Genomic DNA, 20427 nt, shown 5'->3' with positions numbered 1-20427 from the left:
CCCCCAAGATGCACTATGATTACAGATGGCGGTGACCTTATCCGCCCTAACAAACCCTCCATAAAAGTTTGGAACTGGTCAATACAGAGCCCGCCCCTTCCGTAGAAGGTCACCCTGTACCCGTATTCCCCAGCCATGTGAATCATGTCACCTGCTTTGAATACGTCTGCGGCACGTCTCATGTATGAGTGGCCCACGACCCACACCACTCTTTCCTCAGCCGGTGATCTTTGACCGCTGGTTCCAAGGTTTCGGGTCGACTGCACAGTCCGCCCCGCCTCGTAAGCTCGCGAAACTGTAAACCAAACAAAAACAAGAAGCGTGAGTGCATGACATTAGCTTCACAACATGTGCAACCGCACATACCTTTTATAACAATTCGAGGACCAACGCCCCAACTGTTTCACTTTTTCCACACTCAGACCCCTGGCTGTAGCCTCTGTAGCAGCCCCTATCCGGAAGGAATGGGTCCCAAACTCGCACGGGTTCAAGCCCGCAGCTGCGATTGCCATTGTTAGCACCCGCTGGAACTGAAACCTAGTCAGTGGGGTGGCGTCGGCGTGCCTCAGCAAGCTTCCCCCCCATGATGCCGCCCTCTGCGCCAAATACTCCTCCACGCATGCTACCGGGCACATGGGAGATCCCGGAATCCGCTGGACTACTACGCTGTCCCCGATCGCTCTCTGATCGGTCTTGGACTTGGCAAATGAGACTACCATTGTCTCCCCCTTAATTTGAATGTGCTCTCGGCACAGACCTCCCCCCGTATCCTGCTTGTTCCTTGCTACCAGTTCGCTCACCCGCATAGCCCCATGGAATGCTAATGCAAAAGCGGCCCGGAATAGCACTGTCTCTGATTGAGATGAACATGTCGCAGGGAGTACGGACAGTAACAGGGCCAACCTTTCCAGACCTATCGGGTGCCTCTCATCAACTCTGCTACCCTCAAGGCGTTGCCACCCACGCAGCGCCTTCTGTACCAGAAAAGACGCTGTGGGATCCTGGATGCCATGAGCCCGTGCCATGAAAGAAATGGCGGCCCGGTGCCTATTGGCCGTAGCCACTGATTTGCCTGCCTGATGTAATGATAACAAAAATTTCAGGACATACTCCTCTTGGCCCCAAAGCTCCCCCCTAGCTGAACCCAAAAAGGACCAATAGGAACGGAACGCCCCTTCATATGCCTTCCTTGTCCTGGGTGCTAGACTCTCTCCCACGAGGTCTTGTAGTCCGGGGCACCGAGAGACCAGAGAGCTTCGGGAAATGGTGCCGCCACCGGGTCCGCTGAGGGCAGAAAACCCCAGAAGGCCTGCATACGGGAACGAGAAAGCGCATCAGCTGCCTGATTTAACACCCCTGGCACATGTCTTGCCCTAAAGTGGACGTTTAGTCTCATACACAGCAGGACAATTTCCTTCAGCAATCTCAAAATCCATTTGCAGCGTGCTGCCTGACTATTGATACACTCAACCACGGTCATATTATCAGACCAGAACACCACAGAGCGATCACGAAACCCCTCAGGCCATGTTTTTAAGGCCACCAGAATAGGGAACAGTTCGAGAAACCCAATGTTACCTGTGAGCCCACTCTCGTGCCACCATGCCGGCCAGGTTCGTGCTGACCAATGATTACCAAAGATGGCGCCAAAGCCCACACTCCCTGCCGAGTCAGTCCACAACCCCAGCTCCTCGGAGGAAACCGCTGGTTTGTTCCACACGACCCGACCGTTGAAATCCGCCAGGAATGCCAACCATATGCGCATGTCCTGGCGAACCTCTGCCGAGAGCCTTGTGCGGTGGTGCCCTTCCTTAAGGCCAACCATGGTTTGAGCAATAGAGCGGGAAAAGGGGCGAGCCATCGGTATCACTCTAAGGGCAAAATTCAGCTGACCCACAGCCTGCTGCAACTGATGCAAATTTACTTTCGTCTCGCTAATACATGTTTCAAGCGATGCCTTAAATTTCGTCGCCTTTTCCTTAGGCAAACGGAAGCACCCCTCTTCGGAATCAAGCTCTATTCCAAGAAACTCGAGCGAAGTAGACGGCCCCACTGTCTTACCTGGTGCCAATGGCACGCCAAAGCGTCTCATGAGATCACAAAATTCATTCAAAGCCTGTGCACATTCTATGTCCCCGGCTGCCCCCAGGAATAGAAAATCGTCAAGATAATGCATAACATGTGTAAACCCCGTGGTTCTTGTGAACGCCCATTGCAAAAAACAACTGAATCTCTCAAAATACTCACAAGAGATGGAGCAACCCATTGGCATACATTTATCCATGTAATAGTGTCCCTGAAACATGAAACCAAGGAGACGCTGATCATCTGGGTGTACCGGGAGCAACCGGAACGCCGACTCGATGTCTGATTTAGCCATCAGCGCTCCGGGCCCCAGGCGATTCAAAATGGCGACGGCCTCATCAAAAGATGCATACCGCACCGAACAAACTCCCGGGTCAATCGCATCGTTCACCGAAAGATCCCTTGGAGCTGACAAATTATGTATCAACCTGAATTCCCCTGGATCCTTTTTGGGGACCACTCCCAGAGGCGAACAAACAAAATTAGCAACTGGCGGCATGTCATATGGTCCAGCAACCCGACCTCGGGCCACCTCTTTCCCAATCTTTGCTTGTACCACCGCCGTATTCTGCTGGACCGATAGTTGGTTCCTACATTGTGCTTTACCCTGAAAATCCCCCGCCGGGATGCGGAAACCATACGAAAAACCATCTCGCAACACCCCAGCGGAGATATGATCCGGGTATTCGTTCAGCCAAGGGATCAGTGCCATGATATCAACCGGGGTAGGTAGAGGCGCCCCTCGGACTATTTCAGACCTGTTTGGCGCCTCCTCTACTTCCCGTATCACCAGTCTTGGCTCTGCACATAGTCTCGGGGTGCGAGGACTGCCCACACCCTGCACATTCATGCCTGAACCTGCAAGACCCCTGTGGCCTAGTACATTTGCCTCTGTTAAAGCTCCAGCAGACCCCTTTTTTACCTGAGTTGCCATTATTCCTTGTGTTTTGATCATTGCTTGATCCCGCCCGAAAGGGCGCCCCTGACGAATGGCGGGAATACTCGACCACGTTTCCCCCTAAAAATGGCGACTTTGCCGTGCCTGACTTCTCCATTTTTTGCCAGGAAATGGAGTCGAAACAATCCCACGTCAGGGATGAGTCGTGCTCCTTGGACTTACGAAATATGCTATCATAACAAAACCATTGACTACCCCCATATGTTTCATAAAATTCCATGATACGTGTCTGGTACACGGCTAATTCCACCAATACTTCGGGCCTACGTTCCCCCATAATTGCAGTGAACATTCCAAACGCTCTGCCCCAATTGCCTATCGATTCTTCAACTCTGAAACCGGCCATCTTGGCGCGCCATACACTAGGATGTAAAAACTCTTTTTGATTTTTTACATGCTCAATCTCATAGTGATCGGTCAACAAGGAAAACATGTTCACATATTTATCTGCCCATATCCTTTCTTTTACCTCAATCGGGATATGCTGAACAACTTTATCCCTCCTTGAAAGTACCGATCCCTCCCCCGCCATCGGCAATGGCTGCTTACCTGAACCGGTAGCTGTGACCGTAGTCCCTGCCGAACCAACGCCCGATACTGGTTGTTCCACGGGAGCCTGCGGGGAAACAAAAGGACACGGTGCCTTCGCAGCATCTTTCGATTGCCGCAACTGCTTCATTATCGACCTGGCTTCTTCAGCCGTGGCCCCCTCGTTCTCTTTGCCCAACCATGCCGCCAACTGGGCAGCCAGCTCAGGAGGCATATCCTCCCCGTTCACAGGAGTGACCACCACAGGGATTGGGAGCCCCGCGTTCGGGACCGGAGTCGGGGCCTCGATCGGGGTGACCGGGTGTGTTGGAGGTGCTTCGGGAACCGGGGCCTCCCCACCCGACGCTCCCCTCTTGGCCCTTCTACCTCTCCCGTTAGGGACCACTCCCGGCAATGCTGGTCCGACGACTCTCTTTGGTCCCCCCGCACCATTCATTGCCATCTGCTTCTTCATGTCCGCCATGTCCTTCACGAGCATACGAAGCATCTGATCGGTCCCGACCCTCTTTCCGACCTTCTTGCTAGGCATCGTCCCCGTATACTCCTCAAGGTCCTAGGTCAGGAAGCTCCGAACTCGCTGAAAGAAGAAACACAAAAATTAAATTCTCAAAATTAGCTCTTCGTTCCGTCTCGAGCTCACGTGCAACGGGGAGGTGCAGCTTCAGAGCACAGGAACAAGAGGATGCTTCCTTGGCTTGTCGCTCCTTTTATCCTTCTTCGGGCGGGCGTGGACCCACCTCCAATCCGCCTCCGGGGCGTGGCTAGCGGTGTCGGTGTCTAGGACAACCCTCTCTTGGGCGGGAAAAGGCGCGCCCCGGCTACGCCGCTTCGGGCATACCAGCCGAGACTCGCCTCCCGCCCAAAATGGCTTCCCGGGGGGATCGGAGTACTCCACCATACGTTCGGGGGGACCGAGTGGTCGCCCCTTTCCATTCTCTCCCCAGTGGCTTATTAATGTAATACATGTTGGTGGTGTTTTCAGTTCCCCCACCAAACAGATTTGGGGGAAACCCAAGGAAGCCAGATGGACAACTATTCGCTCCACCACATTACTATGGTACCTTTGCTTCGCATGTGACTTATGCCCAGGAGTCGACTAGTTGCCAAGGCAGTCTCCCAAAACCCCTAAAGATTCATCAATTATGGTACTTGGGCTCAGACAAGCTTTCTGAAATAAGACACAAGGCAAGATTCTCCAAAGAAACCAGACTGGAATTGGAGTCTCACACTAGTTCTTCAACTCCTCGATTGACCGCATGCGTAGCCTGTTTTTTCAAGGTCATGAATATTTAATGGAGCCTAGAAAAAGAAGCATCGCTGGTCAATGGACAAACATTTGGCTTTTGATGCCATTACTCCAAGGGAAACACTTCCTAACTTCAGGTCCAAGACTGCTTGTATATAATAGATGACTTGAAGTAGCTTCAGGGTCGACTTTGTTGCACCGATCTCAAGATTCAGATCGTGACATTGAAGAATAATACTCTCATCAAGTAAGTGTGTTTGAGACATGGCTTGAGAAGCCAGTTGTCCAGGCAGGGATCAGTAGATCCCTCTATGCTGGAATAAGGCAACTAATACCAACTACATAGTTTGGGATAGAAGAAATGCGTTACTTACCTGTAACTGCAGTTATCCAGTATTGGTGTCTTTCATAGATTCACATGCCTGAATCATTCCCCGTCGTCGAGACGGGAGTCTCCGGTATATAAAAAAGTAATGTCCTACAGACATACATAGAGAAAAATAGGCCTAAGGATCCCACCTTAGTGGCCTATCCACGTCCTTTTGTATAAAGGACCAAACTAGAGTAGGCCCAAGGGTCCCACCTTAGTGGCCTATCTATGTCCTTTTGTAAAAAGGACCAAGTAAAGAAGACCAACCAATCAGCTACCACCTCCTTCTAGAACCTTCCTGTCAGGAGCCTAGGTCTCTCAGATTTTCGTACGCACCAAGCTAGGTAGGCGTAAACTTGTTATAGAGATAGGTGAGTCCTTCCAGGGGAGGCGGGAGGGTGCATGTGAATCTATGAAAGACACCAATACTGGATAACTGCAGTTACAGGTAAGTAACGCATTTCTTATCCAGTATTTGGGTGTCTTTCATAGATTCACATGCCTGAATCAGAGTAGAAAGCAATATATTTTGCACATTTTTGATGGATCATCATATATAAGTCTGTAGATATACATATCACGTGACTGTAAAACCACCAAAATGCATCGTCCTATAAATATTAGTAAAAGAATGTGCATACCAGTAAAGGATGGAGGGATGTCAGAAGGCTCACCTCACTGGAATAGATGGCGCAGCACTGCTTGGCCCACTGCTGCATCCTTCATCAGCTCAGTATCCAGGCAGTAGTGCCTGGTGAAGGTATGCGGTGACTTCCAGGTCGCTGCTCCAGCAAACAGTGCCGCAGACGTGGACATGGCTCTTGTCGAATGGGCTTTGACTCTCGAGTCCAAAGGTCGTCCGGCCTTGTCATGGCAAAAGGTGATTGCCGAGAAATCCACCTTGAAATGCTTTGTTTTGACAGGGGCATGCCCTTCCGTGGTCTACTAAAGGCAACAAAGAGTTGAGATTATTTTCGGAAGTGTTTTGTCTTGTCAATGTAGAATTTAAGACACCTCTTCAGATCCAATGAATGAAGAGTTTTCTCCGCTACCGTGGTAGGATTTGGAAAAAATTACCTGAGGACCACTGGTTCGTTGAGGTGGAAGTCCGAAGGGACTTTCGGAATGAACCGAGGATTAGTTCGTAAGAGCACTCTGTCCTCCCTGAACTGAATGAAAGGGTCTTGGATTGAGAAAGCCTGCAACTCGCTGACCCTTCTAGCCGAAGTCAAGGCTAGGAGGAGGGCCGTTTTCCAGTAGATAAATTTGATGTCCGCCCTATGGATGGGTTCAAAGGGGTGCTTCATTAATTGGTGAAGGACCACGTTGAGGTGCCACGATGGAGGGATCAGTCTTGGTCGTGGAAAGGACCTGTATAGGCCTTTAAGGAACTGCTTTATAAGTCTGTTTGCCCATAGGGATGGACCCTTAGAAGTCTTTGTGAATCTTGCGATCACCGCCAGGTGCACTTTAATGGATGAGTGCGCAAGGCCCGATTGTGCCAGATGTAGCAAGTATGGTAGCAGCTGCTGAGGAGTGATGTGGAGAGGGTGTAGGCCTTCGGCCACACACCAAGAGCAAAACCGCTTCCATTTTAATGTGTAGGTTTTATTAGTGCTGTCCACTCTAACCTTTGCAAGGATGTCTCTGCACTCCTGCAGGATGTTTAGGTGGCTGAATTCCCGGTGTTCAGGAGCCACACTGACAACTTTAGAGAGCTCAGATTCTGGTGAAGTACCTGTCCTTGGGACATTGTGAGCAGAGCTGGGTGTTGACGCAGTCGAATAGGTGGCTGGGCCGAGAGGCGGTGAAGGTCCGTGAACCAGTGCTGCCCCGGCCAGAATGGAGCGATCAGGATCAGAGTGCAGGTCTCCGACTTCATCTTCCTGAGAATCCTGGGTATCAGTGGGAATGGCGGAAAGGCGTATGCAAAGATGTTGTACCATGCGATGGAAAAAGCATTTCCAAGGGTCCCCGGTTGGTGATGCCTGCTTGCAAAGCTTGGGCATTTGGCGTTCTCTTTCGTGGCAAAGAGGTCTATTTGTGGAGTTCCCCATTCCGCAAAGAGGTATTCCAGCACTTCCAGGTCTATTTCCCATTCGTGAGATGGAGTTCCCTGTCTGCTCAGAGCGTCCGCCAAGACGTTGTCCTTGCCCGGGACGTACTCTGCTTTCAGCGTTATCCCATGTTCCACCAGCCAGTTCCAGACCCTTTCCGATTCGCGAGATAGTGATAGCGATCGCGTCCCCCCCTGCTTGTTCAGGTAGTGCATCGTCGTGGTGTTGTCTGTCCTGACGAGCACTGGGGAGTTTTGAATGCGTGGCAGGAAGGCTTGTAGAGCCAGGAAGACCGCTCTTAACTCCAATAGGTTGATGTGGAGCCGGGTTTCTTGTTCTGTCCACTTGCCATTGACCTGGAGTTCTTGGAGGACCGCTCCCCAGCCTTCTAAGGATGCGTCCGTTGTTATCACATGTGGCTCTGCGGGGAGCAGGAACGGCAATCCCTTTGACAGGTGTTTGAGCGATCTCCACCACTGTAAGTGGTTGACCATGTGTCGAGTGACTTATGCGGTCCTCGGATGATCCTGTGCTTTGAGTCCATTGGTTTGTTAACTCCTCCTGGAGTGGGCGCATCTTGAGGCGGCAATGGGGTATGAGCATGATACATGAGGACATCATGCCAGGAGAGACTTGAAGGTGCGGACCGGTAAAGTTTACCTTGATGCCACTGACGTGGCCAGGGAGATGAGTTTGACTTTCCTTTCCTGAGAAGGGAAAGCTTTGATACGTTCTGTGTCCAGAGTCGCCCCAAGAAAGGTAATGACCTTGTTGGGCTCTAGTGTAGACTTCTCGTGGTTGAGAGTCAAACCTAGACGTTGGAAAATGTTCAGACAGGCGCTGGAGGATTTGGATGGTGCCTTTACCAGCCAGTCGTCCAGGTATGGGAAGACCTGGTGTCCTTGTTGGCGAAGGAAGGCTGCCACAGGGGAGAGGCATTTGGTAAATATCCGTGGTGCAGATTTGAGGCCAAACGGGAGGACACGAAATTGGTAATGTTGCCTCGCTACAGCAAATCTGAAGTGCTTCCTGTGGCCTTTGAGGATAGGAATATGGTAGTAGGCGTCCTGCAGGTCTAAGGACGTCATGTAGTCTCCTTCCTCCAATAGTCCCAGGATGTCCTGGAGTGTCACCATACGGAACGATTGTTTCTTTAGGAACACGTTGAGTGCCCTGAGATCCAGGATTGGTCTCCACTTTTTCCCTTTTTTGTGGATCAGGAAGAAGTGGGAGTAAAAACCTTTCCATTTGTGGGCAGGTGGAACCTTCTCTATCGCTCCCTTCTGCATCATGGAAGCGATTTCCTGACGAACCAATCGTAGGTGCCTGTGGGACCGTTTGCGAGGTGGTGTTGTCGGGGGAATTGTGACAAATTCCAGAGAATGTCCGAACTGAATGAGCTGGAGCACCCACCGATCTGTTATCAATCTCCAATTTGCGAGGAAGTGTGTGAGTTTTCCTCCAATTTTGAAGAAGCTCGATGGTGGATGGATGGGCCATTGACACAAGTCATTGGTGGCCGCCAGCGGGTTTTTTCTGGTTCTTCCCTCTATAGTTAGACTTGCCGTAGGAAGTCTGACGCCTTTGCTGTTGTTGTCGCGGTTGGTATTGCGTTCTGTTCTGGCGGTATGAATAAGAGGACCTGTTCTGATATGTGTCTCTATAAGAGGATTGTCCTCTGTTTTTGTTCCCACGAAAGGACTGGTTTCGGAATTGCAGTGTCCCACGGGCTTTGGCAGTGTCCGGGTCTTTTTTGATAGTATTTAAGGCCTCATCAATCTTTTCCCCGAAGAGATGCTGGCCGTCATAAGGCATATCAATTTTCGTCTGCACCTCCTGGCGAAAAGAGGTGGCCTTGAGCCAGCCTTGTCTTCCGAGTACAGTAGCACATGCCAATTGCCTGAACCCGGTCAAGGCGACATCCATTGCGCAGTCAATGAGTTCAGAAGCAGACGTCTGGCCTTTCAAGAGGAGTGATTGAGCTTCCTCTTTTACATCCTCTGGCAGGTGAGATAGGTAAGGTGCAATATCTGCCCAAAGTTGCCGGTTGTAGCAGCCCAGGAGTGCGATGGAATTTGCCACCTTTACTGTCATGGCCGACGTGGTGGAGAAACGCTTGCCAATAGTATCCAGTTTTTTGCCTTCCTTGTCAGGTGGTGTTGACAAAGGCGATGCTGGGTTACGTGAATTTTTCTGCACCGCCTGGGTTACCACAGAATCTGCCTTGGGGTGACCTGTGAGGCATGCTGGCGCTGATGAGGTTGCCTTGTATTTCTTTTCAAGCCTGGGTACCACTACTGGAATTGAGGCTGGTGTTTGCATCAGTAATTTTCCTTGCTTCCATATAAAGTCAATGATGGGAATTGACTTGGTTGTCTTTTTGGCTGGTTCCTTGAAGTCGTACAGGAAGCACTCCGTTTCCTGAGTTTCCATAGCCATATGGAATCGCTTGGCTGCACGCTCTACAAGGTTATGGAATCCACCAATGTCTGTGGGTGGTGATTCCGAGGACTGTGGTTCCGGGGAGGCCGGAGAAGAAGCGATATAGTCTTGATTTGCATCTGGGTCAGACTCCTCTCCACGGACCTCGCCCTCTTCTTGGTCCCCTTCTTCGTCAGCAGATGAATACATTTCCTGCACTGGCTCTTGTTCTCTACTGAGTGCCAGTGGTGGCGGCTTGTGTCGGGCCAAAGGAGTGGGTGCTTGTAAAGTAGCAGGCAAAGGCGTAGAGGGCTGCTCCGGGAACCGCTGCTTATAATCTTGGATTAAAAATTGTAGGTCTGATACAATGGCCGCTGGTAGGCACACCATCGGTGTAACCAGAGTGTGGACTCTAGTGTGGACTGAATGTTCTACATGTTCCACCTCTTCTAATTCCTCATCAGTGCTTTGGCACTTAACCACAAGGTCTGATGGGCTCGTGGCTTGTGTGTACAGCTCTTCCTCCGACTCCTCGCCTTGTAATAGACAGGTTGGAGGCAGCTCTTGCACCTTACTGGGTGACTTCAGGTCTGGCGTAATTGGTTTCCTCGTGATCTTAATGGCGACATGGGATGTCTGTGACGGCAGGGTATCCATGGCGTGAGAAAGTAACGCAGACTCTTTCCATTTTCCTGTTGGGGTGGTCAGATGCGGCGCCGATGCATTTCCAGGGATCGTCGACGACTTTGTCGACGGTGTCGTCGTCGATATCACCTTCGTCGACGGTGTTTTCCCCGTCGTCGACGGTGTTCTCGTCGACGTGTCCTTAAACGACGGTATTTTCCCAGTCGTCGACGTTTTTGTTGTCGTGTCCTTCGTCGACGGGATGATCTTCATCGACGGGACCATAGTCGTCGACTTTGGCTTCGACGTCGACGAGAAGATCGTCGTCGATGGAGTAAATGGAATGGTCGACGACACTGGCATACTCGCCGTCGATGAAGACGTCGTCCTCGTCCTAGTCGTCGAGGAAGAGGTCGACGATGCGGTAGTCGACGTTGACGCAGTTTTTTGCGCTGAGGAGATACTTGTTGTGTCGTCGTCAAAATCAGCGGTTGCTTCCTGACGACAGGAAGATCTTTGCCAGACACTGAGGTTTTGCCCTCTGAGGACTTCTTGAGAGTCTTCTTAGGAGGGGTGTCTGAGGGGCTAGGGAAAGTAACCCTGGCCTCTCCAAGAAAAATTGTGAGGTACCAGACACACTCTCACCGTCTTCCGACACCAAGGCATCTGTTCTGTCCTTCAGTCTGTTCAGCCAGAGTAGCAGGCGTCCTTCTCTGTCTTTGAGGGTCTTGCTTGAGAAGGTCCTACATATTTTGCAGTCCTTGACTAGATGGTGAGGGTAGAGGCAATACAAGCAGGTTTCATGTTTGTCCTCTACATGGAGCCTTTTCTTTCCACACGAGGAACAGGCTCTGAAGAGACCCTTTTTCTGGGCATCAGCCATAATGTAATACATTTTGTAAATTCGTTTTTTAAAGTAAGAAGTAGAAATCCTGAGGAGAACTCAGGTGGAGACTCCCTAGAACAACGTGCGGTAGAAAATCTGAGAGACCTAGGCTCCTGACAGGAAGGTTCTAGAAGGGGGTGGTAGCTGATTGGTTGGTCTTCTTTACTTGGTCCTTTTTACAAAAGGACATAGATAGGCCACTAAGATGGGACCCTTGGGCCTACTCTAGTTTGGTCCTTTATACAAAAGGACGTGGATAGGCCAATAAGGTGGGATCCTTAGGCCTATTTTTCTCTATGTATGTCTATAGGACATTACTTTTTTATATACCGGAGGCTCCCGTCTCAAGACGGGGAATGATTCAGGCATGTGAATCTATGAAAGACACCCAAATACTGGATAAACTAGGAATCCTTTAGACTTATTGTGTACTTGCAGTATCCTTGAGATAGATGGTGAAATATTCAAGCAGACATTCATATATGCACTTTGTGGGTAAATATGTGCATTACTTTCTTCATTTCCCCCGACACATTTCAAAGACTGTCTCTTGGAGTCCAATTTATGCTTTGTTTCGCTATGAGGATTGTGGAAGTGTGTTGAACAGCACAGTACATTATATATTTGGTATGACAGTGAGGTGCTATGTCATACATGAAGAATCAATGGCATCAGAACTTGAAAAGGGTTGCCTAATGTCTGGAGTAGCTTCTTCAGATAACTATTTTTATAACAGTTCAATTTAAAGACGAATCAACATCATTAATTTTTATGGCAAAATAAAAAATGATACATTCAATCAATAAAATATATTTATTATAGAGGATTTTGTTTTCAGTTCGGATAAACTTTAGCACAGAAATTCTACAATTATGAATACCAACAGCACGTGGCTAACCTTTTCACTTCTTTACTGAAGGACCTTTAAAAACACTGACAAAAAAACAAGTAATGTCCCAAAAAAAATAAAGAGATCATATTTCACAGGTGTCCAAATGTAGCTTCCTAGAGAAAATGTGGGGAGTCTAAGCTAGACACAGTTTTGTTTAAAGCTGCGTATTTACCAGCAGGTGGCGATTTATGCAAAAAATCTGCGACTGTGCAGACAACAGTGCTGAATTACGCAATTCCAGTGCCTGTGATTAAAGCATTCAATAAACATAGAAGCACTGTGGGTATGTTTCCTTCATGAATTCTTTGGGAGATATTAACATAGATTTCAACGATTCTACTTACTCTGTGCTATCACCCCCGTCATCTATAAACGTAACACCAAGTCGATTTCCATCGGGGTATTCGAAGCCATGCAGTTTGTATTTTGCATAAATGGCAGATGCTACATTCTGATACTGAATCACTGCATGTCCTGCAACAACAGAATATCAAACCTAAATTAGAATTCCATTTAAAATCATCACAAATGGATTTCAGAAACAAATTCATAGTATCATCAAACGCAATTCAGTACAAAATCATAAAACAAATCTACACATTGTATCGTATTGGTTTTGGGCACATTTAGAGTAGCTACTAGAAGCAGGTCTAGCGCTAAGATTAGGCTGTTAGAGGCTTGGTTACCAAGGCTACACAGTAGCCGAAATACGTTGAACATTCATATGATGTGTGTGGTTAATAGAACAATAATTTGCACTAAAAGGGAGTGTGTGCAGATATATGAACAAAAGTTACTTAACTGTAAACTGTGGTTCTCCAGTATTGGTGCCTTTCATAGATTCACATGCTTGAATATTCCCCGTCGTCGAAGTGGGAGTCCCACGGTACATAAAATAGCAGCAACATATGCATGTATACATGAAAAATATCATAAATAAAAATATACATACATATAATGTAATAAAATTGTAAATTTTAAAAAGTACCATAGAACATAATAGGCACATTGAAAAGCCTAAGGGAGAACTCACTTTAGTAGTATATTAGTGTCATTATGTGTAGGTTCACAATCCAGCCAATCAGGCTGTAGCCTCCTCTAGAACCTTCTCCTCAGAAGCCCAAGTCCTCAGATTTTCGTAGCACAAAGTAAGTAAAAGTGCCTGAGGAGAAGAGAGCCTCTGAGGGGAGGATGGGAGGGTCGTATGCGAGTCTATTAAAGACACCAATACTGGAGAATCACAGTTTACAGGTAAGTAACTTTTGTTCGTCTCCAGTATTAGGGGTGTCTTTCATAGATTCACATGCTTGAATAAGAGTAGAAAGCAGTAAAGCATCACATAAGTCATAAAGGTGATATACCAAAGCAAGTAAGGTAAACATATCAGTCAAAATGCAATGATATTAAACTATTATTAGAAAAAACATTTATGACTGGAGGCGGGTAGCAACAGAGGCTCACCTTTATTGGAAAAGATTCCGCAGCACCGCTTGACCTACTGCCGCATCATCTGTTGATTGCAGGCAGTAGTGTTTTGTAAAAGTATGGCTGCTCGACCAAGTAGCAGCTCTGCAGATCTGCCTCAGGGGTACCCCCGCAAAAATGGCAGCATAAGTAGACACCACTCTACTTGAGTGAGCACGAACTGGAGCAGGAAGGGGCTTCCCAGCTGGTTGGTGGCAAAAGGATATGGTAGAAGATATCCATCTGGCTATGGTCTGTTTTGTAACAGGTTGTCCTTTGCAAATTGGGCCATACGCCACAAACAATTGATCTGACTTTGACAGTTGCAGTTCGCTGAATGTAAAATTTGAGACAACGTTTCATATCCAATGAGTGTAATGACCGCTCAGCTCGAGTTTGCGGAGCAGGAAATAAAGTCTTCAGGATTACGGGTTCGTTGAGATGAAAGTCACTGGGAACCTTTGGGATGAACTTAGGATTAGTTTGCAATGTCACAGCCTCATTGGAGAATTGTAGAAAAGGAGGCTATATGGTAAATGCCTGGATGTCACTGACATGCCTCGAGGATGTCAAGGCGAGCAAAAGAGCAACTTTCCATGTGAGAAATTTTAGACTTGCAGAGTGGATAGGCTCAAATGGAGGTAGAAGCAGTTGAGACAAGACCAAATTCAAGCGCCAAGCTGGTGGGAGGTGACGGATAGGTGGAAACATCCTTAAAAAGGCCCTTGTAAAATTGCTTAATGATTCTCGAGGAACATAGAGATGTAGAACCATCATGACGGAAGCGGGAAATCACCGCCACAAACACTTTAAGAGTTGAGTGTGAAAGTCCTGATCGCACCAGGGATAAAAAGAAAGGCAAGATCTGTTCAGGTTTTGCAGTCATAGGGTCCAAATCTTTAGTGCGGCACCAGACACAGAAACGTTTCCACTTTAATTGATAGGTCTTAATGGTGGATGGAGCGCGAGGGCGCGCTACCACCTCTCTGCAGTCCTCGTCGATATTTAGACATGCAAATTCATTGTATTCAGGTTTCAGGCATGGAGTTGGAGGTATGCCGGATCCGGGTGACAGATTTGTCCCTGCTTCATCGTGAGGAGGTGAGGTAGAGGATGAAGCGGTATCGGGTCGGACTGTGAAAATAGGAGCAGGTCCGTGAACCATGGACGCCTCGGCCATTTGGGTGCAATCAGGATGATGCGGCAAGGTTGATACCTCATCCTGTGTAACAGGCGAGGAATTAGAGGAAGTGGAGGGAAAGCGTAGATGAAGTCATTCGACCAATTGATCGAAAATGCATTTCCGTTTGACTCTCTGTGGGGATGCCGACTTGCAAAGCGTTGGCATTTCCTGTTGGTAGCAGTCGCGAAAAGATCCATTTGCGGCTGGCCCCACCGCCAGAAGATGAAATCGACGGTTGGTTGGTTGTTTGAGTTCCAACTCGTGTTTGTCTGACGACGCCCGGCTGAGTGAGTCCGCCAGAACATTGGCCACACCCGGCACATGGATGGCTGTGAGATGGATTTAATGTTGAATCGCCCAATCCCATATTTCTTGTGCCAGTTGTGAAAGTAGGAGGCTGCTTGTTGAGGTAGTGCATGTTGGTGGCGTTGTCTGTCCTCACTAACAGAGTGTGTCCCTGCACTAACCTCTGGAAGGACTTTAGGGCCAAGAGTTCCAGGCGATTGATATGCCAAGTACGTTGGGTCGCCGTCCACTTTCCTTTTACAGACATGCCGTCGAGATGCGCTCCCCATCCCTCAAGAGGCACGTCTGTTGTAAGCATCAGAGTCAGAGGTTCGTCTTGGAATGAACGGCCCGTAGATATGTTTGGAGGGTGAGCCCACCACTCCAGCACTTTCTGGATGCGAGGTGTTAGAAGAACTTTGTCCTCGAATGACCCTGACACCTGTTTCCATTGTTTGTCTAATTCCTCCTGTAGAGTCCTCATGTGCAATCTGCAATTGGGGATAATTTGGATGCACGAGGAAGTCATGCCAAGGAATGATTTGAACATTCGAACAGAAACGTACAGTTTTGACTGTAGGAATTGCACCATCTTTACCATGCGGTCCTGTCTTTCTTGGGAAACGAACACTTTCCCCCGCCGAGAATCTAGCAAGGCTCTGAGAAAATCTCGCCTTTGCGACGGATGAAAGTGTGACTTCTGGCAATTGATTGAAAGCCCCAAGGTTTGGAAAAGGGAGACGCAGAGCTGAGTGTGCTGCTCCGTCAGTTGAAAAGTCTTGGCCTTGATAAGGCAGTCGTCCAGGTATGGATAAAATTGGACGCCTTGCAGACGCAGGAAGGCAGCTACCGGGGCGGGGCCAAGATCTTGGTAAAGACCCTCGGCGCTGATCGAAGGCCGAATGGTAGGACTTTGAATTGGAAGTTCAGCTGTCCGATCGTGAAGCGTAGATACTTCCTGTGTCTGGGGTGAATTGGCACATGGAAATATGCGTCTTGGAGGTCAATCGTTGAAAAGAATTTCCCTGGATTGAGATAATTCAGAATTTGAAGCAGAGTTAACATCTGAAAAGTTTTCGAAATGATAAATTTGTTCAGGGCCCGTAAATCCAACCTTGGACGCCATTTTCCCGACTTTTTCTTGACTAAGAAGAAACAGGAATAAAACCCCTTGCTGCGTTGATCTTGCGGCAGTACCTCGATGGCTACCTTTTTGATCATCAAATTTTCCTGGGCCAAAAGTTCTTTGAGATGGGGAGAGGGTGGCCCGAAGGTGGACGAGTGGGAGGGAATTTTGTAAACTCCAGGGTATGTCCTTTGGAGATAACGTCCAGGACCCATTGGTCGGAGTTGATTTCGGACCATTTGCAAAAGTACTTTGAGATGCGACCTCCAAGATTTACAGTCGGCAGAAGAAAGGAACTGAGACTGTCACTGCTTTTTATTGTTTGAGCCACCTCTATATGTTGTTTTTCGTTGGTATGGTATGGTGGTGGACTGACGATTCTGGGATTGGTAGGAACCCCTCTGCCGGTTATCGTTGTAGGTGTTGTACGAACGATATTGACCTGATCCTCGAAAAGTAGAGCGTGCCCCCCGAAAGGGCCGTTCCTTGTACTGGAGGGTAGCTAAGGACTTAGCAGTGTCGGTGTCCTTTTTTATAGCCTCAAGGGCATCATCTACATGCTTGCCAAACAACGACTCCCCGTCGTCCAGGACTTTTGCTTGTACCTCTGGATGGAAGGTGGTAGACTTCAACCAGCCTTGACGCCTCAAGACTGCAGCCCGAGCCAATTGACGAAAGCCCGTGAAGGAAATGTCGAGCGCGCATTCAATAATTTCGGATGAAATTATCTCTCCCTCCTGAATAATGGCCTGCGCTTCTGCTTCGAAATGATAAATTTGTTCAGGGCCCGTAAATCCAACCTTGGACGCCATTTTCCCGACTTTTTCTTGACTAAGAAGAAACAGGAATAAAACCCCTTGCTGCGTTGATCTTGCGGCAGTACCTCGATGGCTACCTTTTTGATCATCAAATTTTCCTGGGCCAAAAGTTCTTTGAGATGGGGAGAGGGTGGCCCGAAGGTGGACGAGTGGGAGGGAATTTTGTAAACTCCAGGGTATGTCCTTTGGAGATAACGTCCAGGACCCATTGGTCGGAGTTGATTTCGGACCATTTGCAAAAGTACTTTGAGATGCGACCTCCAAGATTTACAGTCGGCAGAAGAAAGGAACTGAGACTGTCACTGTTTGAGCCACCTCTATATGTTGTTTTTCGTTGGTATGGTATGGTGGTGGACTGACGATTCTGGGATTGGTAGGAACCCCTCTGCCGGTTATCGTTGTAGGTGTTGTACGAACGATATTGACCTGATCCTCGAAAAGTAGAGCGTGCCCCCCGAAAGGGCCGTTCCTTGTACTGGAGGGTAGCTAAGGACTTAGCAGTGTCGGTGTCCTTTTTTATAGCCTCAAGGGCATCATCTACATGCTTGCCAAACAACGACTCCCCGTCGTCCAGGACTTTTGCTTGTACCTCTGGATGGAAGGTGGTAGACTTCAACCAGCCTTGACGCCTCAAGACTGCAGCCCGAGCCAATTGACGAAAGCCCGTGAAGGAAATGTCGAGCGCGCATTCAATAATTTCGGATGAAATTATCTCTCCCTCCTGAATAATGGCCTGCGCTTCTGCACGGATGGCCTCGGGTATTTGAGGAATCAGTGCGGCAATCTCGGACCACAACTGGCAGTCGTAACGGCCCAAAATAGCCAAGGTATTAGCCGCCCTCACAGTAGTAGCCGCCATTGTTGTAAATTTTTTTCCTATAGAGTCCAACTTGCGGCCTTCCTGATCAAGAGGAGACATGAGCGGTGTAGCAGGATTGCGGGATCTTTTCTGTGCTGCCTGAGTTATAACCGAATCTGCTTTCGGTTGTGACACCAAACAGGCCGGAGCAGACGCCGGAGTCTTATATTTCTTGTCTAATCTGAGCAAGACTGCAGGTACCGAATTTGGATGGTCCATTAACTTAAGGCTCTCCTGCCAAATAAAGTCAATCATTGGTATTGTGTGGGATTGCCTTTGTGAAAGGTCCTTAAAATCATACAAGAAGCATTCACTTTCATGTTGTTGTTTTTCGACAGTGAGATGAAAACACTTTGCAGCACGGACCATCAAATTATGGAAATTTGCAATGTCCACTGAAGGCGATGCAAGAGGTGAGGTGGGCGGAGAGGAAGGTGTTAAGCCCAGTAATTGTCCCACTCATTCATATTGACGTCATTGTCGTCGTCATCAGTGTCGCGAGGATCAGGATCCTCGTTGTCGGTGTCAGGACGAGTACCCCCCGGTGACGCGGGTGGAACAGGTGCAGGTGCTTGAGGAAGTTGAGGTTGAGGCTGTGGAGGAAGTTGTGGTGCTGGAGAGGGCAGGTGTAGATGGAGGGAACCTGCAGTTATAGTCATCTAGCATGTGCTGCAGATTCATGACCAAAGATAATAGTATTTGCGTAACCAGCTCCGAAGTAACTGGTTCTGATTCCGCAACAGGAAATAATTAGTTCCCATCTTCGACGTTTTCCTCTTCGTCACCCTCATCACTATACTCCTGGCACTTAATGTGCAAATCAGATGGACTAGATGCCTGTCTGAATAGTTGTTCCACCTCTGAATCGTTTCCGGATTCTTCCCCACCAGACTGAAACAATTGGTCTGGAAGACGAGTTCCACCTCTCACTGGACTCAGTTGAATGAGAGGTATTGTCCTCAAAGAAGAAGCAGTAACCACTGTAAAAGTGTCAGCTGTGTCCAAAGGTTGATGAGACGTCAACGAGCCCGTTGACGTAACTGCGGCAGTCTTAGAATCAACTTAAGGCGTCTGTGACGTCGCCATAGATGTAATCAACGCTGAAATTGAAGGCTTTTTCTTCGTCGACGAAGATTTCTTGTCCATCGACGGAGCAGTCGACGAGATTGGAGCCTTACTCGTCGACGATGTAGACGTCGACGGGATGACAGCTGTCGACGAAGTCGTCGACGATATGATGGCCGATGATGATGGGCCCGTCGACGAGGGAAACGTCGACTAGGACTTCTTAGTCGACGATATTGATTTGACACTCGTTGAAGAGATCTTCACAATAGAAGTAATGGGTCTCACCTCCTGGGCTGTCGTCGACGAGGTGATTGTCGTCGACGCAGTACTGGTTGACATAGTACATGTCGTAGAGGCTACAGTCACTGACTTAGTCGTCACTGAAGACATCGACGAGCCCGTCGACGAGCCAATGCCAGATTTAAAAGTGGAAGGCAAGGCTTTGGGCGCAGACGTCCGAGAACCAGGTCCCGTAGACGTGCCCTGAAGCGAATCCTGTGGGGAAACAATCCTGGAGGATTCCAACAGTCTACTTTTCTTCAGAAAAGGAGATGGAACCTCAGTTTCAGAACCACGCTTCTGAGAGGATTTTGAAACACCAGATGACAAACTTTCTACCTCAGAAACCACAGACTCTGAAGTCTTCAACTTCTGTAGCCACAGAAGGAGACGGGCCTCTCTATCCCTCAGAGTCTTGGGAGGAAAAGTGCGACAGTACTTACAGTTTTTCACCTCGTGGTCTGGGTAGAGACAGTGAATGCATTTACTGTGTGGATCCTCATGGAAAAGGCGCAGTTTATCACAAGAAGGGCAGGCTTTAAATAAAGATTTCCGATTTGAAGACATTTTCTGAAGAAACAAACAGCTAGAGTTGAAGAAAACTGAGCAGAGCTCAGGGAGACTCCCTTCACACGACGTGCAGTAGAAAATCTGAGTACTTGGGCTTCTGAGAAGGTTCTAGAGGAGGCTACAGCCGGATGGCTGGAATGTGAACCTACACATAATGACAGTAATATGCTACTAAAGTGTATATATATATATATATATATATATATATATATATATATATACACACACACATATATATATATATATATATATATCTTCAGGTGTGACCAGAGTTTTCTTCCTCGGGAGCAAACATTGTGAGAATATATATCGGCGTGGTTCTGCCGAAGGTAGTACACCGCCACAAGAGCGCCGTGGATCTCCCGCCCTGAACCATCTTGCAGACTCGGTAAAACGAAAAGGGAGGTTGGCGCCGCCGGGGACTGTACCCGCGGTATTGGTTCTGGAGTCGGCTTCAAAGGAGGGCTGACCCGTGAAGACTCATCGCTCTAACATCTATCAACAAGGGAAAACAAGCGCCGATATGCAAATATCATTACGCTCTACCCACTGGAGGGTTATTATTTGACATCGTTTTTGGATTAACAAACCCGATTAAGTGTCAGAACTTATGAAGGACATACAGAACACCGAGTGAGACACTTATAACAAATAGGAAAAGACTTGAAAATAAATTGGACTGCTAAT

At 48.3% G+C, this 20427-nt stretch overlaps 1 protein-coding gene across 2 annotated transcripts in view; it reads right to left on the bottom strand.

Moving 5' to 3' along the window:
- Positions 1 to 20427, bottom strand: part of RBM45 (RNA binding motif protein 45) — a 453234-nt gene that overhangs the window by 149003 nt on the left and 283804 nt on the right. For both annotated transcript variants that reach the window (XM_086956199.1, XM_086956200.1), the window contains one exon: positions 12433 to 12562. In XM_086956199.1, the coding sequence (XP_086812325.1) occupies positions 12433 to 12562 (130 nt within the window). The remainder of the gene's footprint in view (positions 1 to 12432; positions 12563 to 20427) is intronic.

Source organism: Lissotriton vulgaris, chromosome 2_1 (assembly GCF_964263255.1).
Source record: "Lissotriton vulgaris chromosome 2_1, aLisVul1.2, whole genome shotgun sequence".
Classification (NCBI taxonomy): domain Eukaryota; kingdom Metazoa; phylum Chordata; class Amphibia; order Caudata; family Salamandridae; genus Lissotriton; species Lissotriton vulgaris.
This window is presented reverse-complemented; position numbering and strand designations above follow the sequence as displayed.